General features: G+C 39.6%; 1 protein-coding gene across 2 annotated transcripts in view; it reads right to left on the bottom strand.

The window, feature by feature from the left end:
- Window positions 1–3,085: 3,085 nt before the first annotated feature.
- ADAM23 (ADAM metallopeptidase domain 23) overlaps window positions 3,086–9,378 on the bottom strand; it is a gene marked incomplete at both ends in the record, with an annotated part of 161,698 nt that continues 155,405 nt past the window's right edge. For both annotated transcript variants that reach the window (XM_079924205.1, XM_079924204.1), the window contains one exon: window positions 3,086–3,134. In XM_079924205.1, the coding sequence (XP_079780331.1) occupies window positions 3,086–3,134 (49 nt within the window). The remainder of the gene's footprint in view (window positions 3,135–9,378) is intronic.

Genomic DNA, 9,378 nt, shown 5'->3' with positions numbered 1-9,378 from the left:
CCACAGCTCTACGTGATTCATGTTTTATAACATGCACTTATGTGTACTGCTCATTTATCTAATAGGAGTAGCTCTAATCTGATGGGCTCATGCAGTATCCCAGGGTGAGCAATGAAGTCAGAGCACATCTCCTCATCCATGTTAATGTAGCAAAAGTAAGCAGGTGAAATGGGAACTTGTCATCACTTAACACTAACTCTTGTTGGGTAACATTAAACAGTGATATGCTTGTGTTTTGAGCTCAAACGAATAAAAAGGCATATTCACACCACAAGAATCAGCAAATGAATGGCATGTGCAAGAGAAAATACAACAGAGTTTGAAACTACATAACCTAATACCATCAAAAATAACTATAATCCACTGTTCACAACTGGTATGGTTGCATTATCTTTCATTGTCATACACAGGTAGCTTAAAGCTTGTGTATTTTACATATACACACAAATAATTTAACACTGGAGCATAGGTTTCATTACCTATGAAATTGCCAGTGTAACAAAAAGTTACACTGACATTTGCCATATGTACATAATATTTGGGGACCACTGTGGTCTGATTTAAAACATAACATCGCACATTTACAATGTTGTTTGTGAAATGCTCAAAAGTTAACAATAGATTTAACTTGTTTGCACTACCATGGTTTTGTATCTATTAAGTCACCGTGGTGCCTCTGGAACAGCAGTGAAATGTGTACGGTGGACTCAGCAGCAGCTGAGTATCCACTAATGAATAGGACCCAGCAACAGAGAGATGTAAACGATGTGGTGACAGGAAGAGATGCCGAGTAATCTGAGTTTCCTCCAAGCTTCCTCTAAGGGCCCGTGCCGCTTGGTAGAGGGATACACCCTGTGTCTCAGGAAGCCAAGAGTACGGCTGATAAACCTTGTAGGTAGCCCTGTGAGTACGATATAAACATACAGCTAGTTCTAGAGAAAGACTGCCTACCTGTGTAGCACCTAGGACTCAGAAAGCAGTAACAGGATTAAGATGTTAGGTTATGGTTTATTGTAGCATAGAGAAATTAAGGTTTCTGCTCTATGATTGCGATACTTCCACAATTAAAGATAACCTGGGGAAAACCCCACTGTTTCAGCAGTACATTTTTCGGACTTAATCCTTTGCAAAGTCCAAGCAAGAGTGGTGAGACTAGTGTCATGAATCTCGCTGAAGAGGAATTTAAAGCTCGATCTAGCAACTAATTTGGTTGTCATGAAGAAGTGACTAGTACAATTGGATGTCCTGTTTCTAAAAACAGGACATTAAAGAAGTGCGGGCTCTTTGGGGGCCTTCAGGAAAACTCATCTCTAGAAGGCTGCTCACTGAAAGGATCATGTACAAGTGTTTACATTCAAAACAAAGCTGGGACCAAATTTCTTTATGAAAGTATATACCTAACACTTGAACAAAAGCTATCTTGACCATAAATAGAAGAATTCAATGACGGTGAATTAAATTTAGAGGGACCTGGGAACCCAGATTACATCTGCAAATCTGCCAGGAGAGGAAAGAAGGATGTGAATTTGTATATAGTAGAATCCTGTTGTAATCCAGCGCAACATTCCACCGACCGGCCATACACTGTGGGCCAAACAAGGTTTGTTGAAAATACAACACACAGAAGTAAAGACTATTTTAACAATGCTCACAAGAAGGTAATTGTTGTTTCTGTCCCCATGACCAGCTTTACAGTGGGTATCTACCATATATATTTTGAGGCAGGAAGTTGAAAGCATGAATGAAATACTGACAATAATAGATATGAATAAAATGGAAAGCTTAACTTCTTCCTCAAGCTTTCAACATTTAAAAATTATTTTTTAATTTAAGGCTTTAAGTTTATCCTCCTTTCACATTAAAGACAGGGAAAGAAAATTGTCAGAACCAAAAGCTAAAACCGTGAGCTTGGCACTTTTGTGATTAATTTGAGAGGGTGTCTACTTTCTTACATTATATACATATGTTTATAATGACATCCAAAAAAATTTAGAGACTTAGTACATATATTTGCATTTACATAATTTTTATATTTTTCATATGGGTTATTTTGTTCTTGTGTCCCCCACACTTTGTTTGTTTTTGGTTTCAAGCATTTCATCTCATTCAAGCATTTCATTTTTTAATTGCACCTGTTTTGTGCCCCAAATCCCTGAATCCGTGGCCACATCTGTCTTTTTTGAAGCAAACCTAAGAATCACTGTACAACACGTTACAAGAGAGAAGGACAGAGACAGAAAGAAATAGAGAAAAGAACCCAAAAAGATGGGGAGCAAACAATAAACTCAAATTTACAGAGAACCTTTACAAGAGAAATATTTCAGTACAGACAAGTGAAACCGATGTGTCAAAATCTCTTATTTCCATATTTACATTTATAAAAGAACTATACAATAGCTTCATTGTTCAAATTCCAGCTCCCATTTCCAAAGGATGCTCGGTCCAGGAGAAAAGACAACGGGAAAGTGAATCAACAAGAGCAGGGGTGTGTGGAGCTCCTCGTGGCCTGGTCTAGACTAGGGGGCTGGGGGTCAGGCAGCTTCCATGGGCTCATCTGTCACCTTCACCTTAGGAATTCAGTTGCAGGCTTTGCTGTGGTTGGCTTGCTAGCTGCTTGTTTTATATATGCCATGCAGAGTTTACCCTTTGATCTTCATGCCGCTGGAGTGTGTCATTGGTAGGAAAAGAAAAAAAAATCATGCCAAACCATTTAGACGATATTAAGTGCCAACAGGCTGAGGAAAGAAAAAAAACATTTGCTATTTTTTAATGGTTCTTTTATTGCACTTAATTTTTGTTGTTGTTCCTTCTTCCTTTCATTGGAAAAAAAAATTCTGAAATCGTTCTTTTTATAACATTGTCTTTTGCTCCCTTTTATTGACAGGTGGTGGGAGGAGGTTCTTTGAAATTATTTCCAAAAAGGACAGTTTTCTTTTACCCCATCCCTGTCACCCCAACTTTAGTTCTGTAGTCATTACCACCCAGTGTTTTTGTTTACAGACTTAAGAGTTCCGGCAACGATGCTGCAAGTATGTCACACCCAGAATCCAACAGTGCAAGATGCCGTTCATCCAGTGCCGCTGATTCAGATGGGGCCTTGCTGAGTAGGATCGAACCTCCTCTTCTTGACATTTCTTCCAGGGTGCGTCAAAAGAAGATGCAAGCAGAGGGGAAAAATCCACAATATCAATCAGATAGTGATGAGAGAAGGGTAATGATAATGACAACAATGCTAGTTCCAGAGCAAAGTGATCAACTGGCCCCAAGGCAGATGTTCCCAAATAACTTGAAATTGAAACACAGAACAGCTCACACTTTGGGCTGTTGCTACAACCTCCCTGCCAGTGTATATTCATTTATGAATACCAAAAGAAGCTTCAAGTTGTTCATTGTAAATCACAGAAAGCCACTGGGCAGCCCAATTTGTCTGTTTCAGAAGTAAACGACATGGCTAATTTTAACTAGATATAAATTATTCCAGGGAGGCTCTCCCACTTAGGGGGCTATCAGCAAAACTAAGAAAAATTCTGCAGGTCTTATAGCTACTTCCTTCCAGAACTTGAGAGTTCTGTATCAGTGGATCCGCTTTTGTCAAAGTGGAAAAAACAAAAACAAAAACAAATACCTTTGCTCTACTCAGTTATCTTGCTGCCTTGGTGGTGTGAGCTCTTACCCTACTCTGGAACAAGCATTTTTCTTACCTAGAAAGTTGAAAACCTGAGTGCACAGTAAGACAGTACACTCAAGGGAGAATGGACACAGGCTTGGGTTAGTTAAGCAAATGCAGCAGCTTAGCTTAGTTTGAAGTAAGCAAGTTAAAATGCCTTGCTCACGGTGTCCGGTCTCCTAAAAAGAGGTTCCTATGTTTAAAAAGAGAAAAGAACGAACCAGCAAGACACTACAAGGCAACAACAAAAGTTAGTTGCAACCTCCCCGTGGTCTGGCTTTATGTGGGGCATCGAGCAAGGGGGCTCATGCATTCAGTCTGCACACTGAGCGGGTGCAACGCAGCTGCCACCGCGGCATCATGCAAACCTGGAGACCAGCGAGTCCCCAGGATCCCTCATCCCCCTGCCCACTCACTTGGGGCCGGTTGGATACCCTTACAGCTCTAAGCACCAAAAGGATTACAGTATATTCCTCCTCGCCCAGAGGTAATTCAAAATCAGAACAATACCAAAGCTCAAAATATGTAGAAAGACATCCCGCAAAGTTCTTATTTTTTTCCGACATGACCCCTTTTATGCTTCTCTTTGGAAATAGCAAAAATAAACATCTTTAAAGAAAATCTCCCTTCTCTTTTTTAACCTTTTCATTATGGCATCTTCATCAACGGCTTAAGCATGTGGATCACTGGCTAACATGTAGTGCAAACACTATTTCCAACAGTGCTACTTTTTTCTCTTCACCATTCCCCAACCCTTCAACCCTCTTTTGGGTCAGTATTCTTAAAAGCAGCCATTATTGAAGCTGCCCAGGAAAGAGTGGTGAGAACAAACAGGAAGTCTCCCGTGATGTATCTGTCACTGAGCTAGTTTACTTCAGAGCACAGGACCTGTGTCTCTACCTGTTCACTGCCCTTGAAGGTAGATGTATAAGGAACCACACGCCCTGCGAGTCAGGTGGGGAAAAACAGGGACTGCTTGACCTGGTGAAATGACCCTGACGGACTAGGAGCCCCAACCTATTTAGATATGTATTGCTGGAACTCATGAGAAATGTTAAACTAATGTCAAAAGCGGATGTGGAGGAAAGATCAAGTGTGCTCATGCTACCCATGTAAATGACTATATTGCCCTCATTCAAGTTCAGGGAACATCAGATAAATAGCCACGTTTACGGTCATAATGACAATGTGGTTCTTTTTTTTTTTTTTTGGCTGCACCGTGCAGCTTGCGGCATCTTAGTTCCCTGACCAAGGATCGAACCCGGGCCCACGGCAGTGAAAGCACTGAGTCCTAACCAGGAATTCCCTGGTTCATTTTTAAATGGAGATATGAAATTCCATTTCAGCCTGGCATACAGGCAACCTCTAGTGTCCAGAAGCTTGTGCTCCTTTTAAAAGTCAGTTTTTGAAGCTTAGAGTGCATTTTTTATACAGAAAATGTTCTACAGTATGACTGGACTCCCAGGCCAGACCAGGAAGCCAAGCCACCCTCCTGTCTATGGGAAAATGGACTCTAGAAACCAATGGGGAATTCCAGGACCATGTTTCCTCCACTGATGTCCCAGCAGGGAGAAAGTGGAGCCCCGTGATGAAGACAGAGAGGGATACTCCTGCAGCAGGCTGACTGTGAGGGTTCCTCAGGGGTAAACTGTAAAACCACTATGGGCTACTGTACGTTGAGAACTGCCTGTCAAGTCTCTTTGTTCTATTTTAATGAGAAAGCGCTACTCTCATGCGTAGATGTTTGCTGCTTTTCTTCCACAGTGTTTCGTCTGAATACCTCTGCTCACTAGATTCTGAAGGCAGCTCACTTTTTCATCATAACCTGCAAGGTATTTCTGGATCATTATAAAATATTAGTGTAATCCATAAACCCTGCATTGACCCAGTTTTCATCCATTTTCACTACTTTTGAAAAACCTGTACTTTTGTCTACTATATATTATACCACATATACATCTATACAAAATTTTTAAAAAGCACTTCAGGTAACAATGACCATCTTGGAATTGCAAAGTCTCAGGTCTTCTTTTAAGGGTATGTCTATCCATCACTAAGACCTTCTTTTCTTTCCATGATGAGTCATCACCTGCCCACCAAGAACCCTTTGCCCAACCCCGCCTCCTTGGTCACCTTAGACTGAGTTCCCTTCCCCAGGGGGTTGAGTCAGGGAGCTGAAGTGGGTCTTTCTGGCCAACCCAACACCACCACCACCTGTGAGGTCTGAGTGAGAAAGTGCCTAACCCAGGAGTCGCAGGTACTAGAGGAATAGGGCTCCTTATTTTGCACTGGGATATGGTCATGTAATTCAGATAAGCGGCAGTCTGGCTATCCTCCTCATGGAAAGACTACCTAAAATTGATCCCATTTCCTAACTCTATAAAAATGAAAAGCAAAAAAAAAGAAAAAAGGACATTTGCTTTTTTGAGAAAATGTCATTAGCAATATTAAGTTCCTTTCAAATTTCATCCAATGTGACATTCAAACAATTCGGTTAACTTTCCTTGTGATAATCCAGATATGGTCCTTTAAATTTCATTTATTGCAAACACGTAAACAGTCTTTTCTTTAGCACTTCCAATGACAAGGAACAAAAGCCAAACAGAATCTCCTAGAGTTCAAGTCAGGCTCAGTAAGGACTTGTATCGCAAGTAACTTCTCATAGAGAGGAAACCACATATGTAATTCCACAGACTTATTAAATTAACACTTTTAATGTCAGGAGGAGCTCTGCCAGGCTAGGACGGCCATTCCTGCCACCAAATCCCATGCAGAGAGCAAGCAGCGGAATAATGGGACATGGCAACAGTCTTCCACAGACTGAGATTATAATATGGTTGGAAGAACTCAATATTCATCCTAAAATCTTGTGATATGAATCGCCAACAAACTCTGGCATCATCTATTACCTTCAAGTTCTTTTCCTACCATCACCTAGAATTCCTCTTTTCTACTACCGTTGCCTATGATGTTGATATACTTTATGTGCATATAAATGACCATATGGTTCACATCAAAATTCCTGTCTTCAAATTTAAGGAATTCAGCTAAAAAGCCATATCTAGGTTAATAACAGCAATTCTGTTCATTTTTAGATGGAGAGATGCAATTTTCTTTTTATATATTTGTCACTTTTCCTAAGCTTTAGAGAATGATCCTAAATGCTACTAAAACGATCCTTCATTGTCTCGATTTTTTTCCAAAGTCCAGGGAAAGCAACAGCTCTAATGACCTAGTGGGGCAGCATTATTATTCAGCACTGGACAGGGGCCATGAGTCTCCAGGAGTCAACCAGGACAGAGGTTTGCAATCTTCCGCAGCACAATTCGTAGCTTTATTTAGTGTGTGTAGGGATGGAGAGAAAAAAAGAGCATGGCGTGAGTGTAAATCGATGCAGATGTGGTGGAAAGTTGGACAAATTGGTGTGCCAAGGGCCTATGTTCAGTTTTCACAGGATTTCTCAGAGAAAAATCCTGACACCCCCAAAGACTGTGAGTTCATAGACTGAATTATCCCTTAGCCATCTTCATACTTGGAATATGCAATTACTGAAGTTACTAAGGTATGCCTACCACATTATCCAATACATCAGAATATTAAAAAAAAATAACCTACCAAATTAAGCATTTTTTTCTCTTTAAGAGTTTCACAACCTTGCTCATGCAAGTCTTACTTACGTTAACCACAACTTTCAGACTCTACTATTCTGCTAAAAAGAAGTAATCTAAATTCATATTATTTTTTTGACCACAGCAATCTTGATAAAGCTTCATTATCACTTTACATACACAAATATGTACACATTCACACATGCATGTACACTCACATATGCTTTACCACCTATTTCAGGGGAAATATGGTTTAAAAAAAAGAACCAAAAAGAACGGCAGACAGTGTCAGGAGTCAGAGCACAGCTGTATTTCTCATGCATACTCTAACAGATCATGTTTGGTATGATACTTCCTCCACATCTATGTTACTCAGTGTTATACCTAAAGAAATGTGACATTAGGAAAAAGCAGTACTTCCCCTGAGCAGTTAATATATTTTCCTTTAATCTAAAAGTTTATGTACCCTCAGATTCTTCAGGCTACTTTGCCAATTTCCCGTCTAGTAATAAAAACCCGTTTCAGGAGGGATTTCCAATAAAGGTATTTATTTAGAGCAATCCTTTTTAAAAACTGTTTTCAACTTCTGATTCTAAAGAAAGCTCTTTTGTATCTACACTGAACTCAATGAAAAAACTCGAAGTTTCAGTTCAACTAGGAAATAATTTTACTTCCAAATCACCTCTAGACTAATCATCTCCAAAACTGTCCAAATGGTGGGAAAACCTAAGCTTTATCATTCAGCACCCAAAGCGTTTTATTGCAAGGTGTAAGCAGTTATTTAAAGTTTCATACAAACCACATGGTTACTATTAAAATCTAAAGATCTAAACTCTGAAAATATAAAGCTCCTCATGGAGCAAACCAATAGCACAAAGAGTAGCAGCTTCTCCGAATTTAAACGGCTAAAGCGACATGTTCGAGAATTCTGCCTTCATTTTTTTCTTTGTTTCAGGGCATACAAATATTTACTTCGCACTACTGTGTGCCTGCTACAATGTCTTCCTATAAGGGTCATAGGGATGGGAAGGGGTATTGACACAGCCCAGCCGTACACGTGTCTGCACAGCATCCCCAGAAAGGCTGTTTTTCTCACCTCATTAAGTATCCATTTCTCCCCTCTTTTTGTGTGTGTGTGTGTGTGTGTTCTGATGATTAGACATCTCTCGCAGATATAAATGAACTGTACGGGCCTAATCCACTTATATACACAGTGATAAAGGCTTTTTTGTTTTTCCCCAAAGAAACATGCAATTCAAGCTGTGAGCTAGGCCAGGCCACTGTTTTGAGGTCCTGCTACAGAACAGTGCTCTTATCTCCAAATGCTGAAGTGATACATCTGTCACTGCAGGTGGCTGGATGGCAAAGATGCCCAGGAGACTCTTCTCCAGGCCTTTGAAACTGAGGTTTCCTAACACTAAGGAGGCATAAGCCTGGGCATGAGCCCAATTTATTTTTCTTGAGGCATATTTTTGAAAAAGTTCAAAGGAGCATTCTAGAATGATAACAGATCCTGGAACTACTGCAACGTACAATGACATTTTTACAGTAATGAGACACTGAAAAGTTTTTGTTGGAATTAGGTCAGCCCAAACAAACATATATTCTTTTGTTAGGTACCATGTGAGAGACTCACCATCTGGGCAATATTTTGGTAATACCATACAAGAAATTTAAACAGGACTTGCTTACTTTGTGTGTGTTTTTCAAAGTATTTCGATGCCAAAATTACTGTTTCGCCAAACAAGTTCAAGTTTATAAATATCCCTGTAGAAAAGACGTCCCATCTGATAACACCTTTCCAACTTGAAGCCACTCAAAACCTTGTAGGCTTATGCATTAAATCTTAATATAATAACAAAATTAGCAGAAAATGTTGAATTTATTTAAATCATCTATTGGTTTGTTTTTCTTTCATAATCAGTTTCTAATAATAACATTTTACCTGGCTTAAATATATTGAATTCAGAATTCCAAACATAAAATAGAATAAAGTTCATAATTAAGGCAATTATTCAGATAATTCAAGGTCAGAAACTTTCAATTTCAATTGAAACTTTCAATTTAGGTCAAAAACTTCCTCTGTTAAATAACCAGAGGGAG

Source organism: Stenella coeruleoalba (genome assembly GCF_951394435.1).
Source record: "Stenella coeruleoalba genome assembly, chromosome: 6".
Taxonomy (NCBI): Eukaryota; Metazoa; Chordata; class Mammalia; order Artiodactyla; family Delphinidae; genus Stenella; species Stenella coeruleoalba.
Note: the sequence above shows the minus strand (reverse complement) of the source record. Positions and strands in the feature narration are given on the sequence as shown.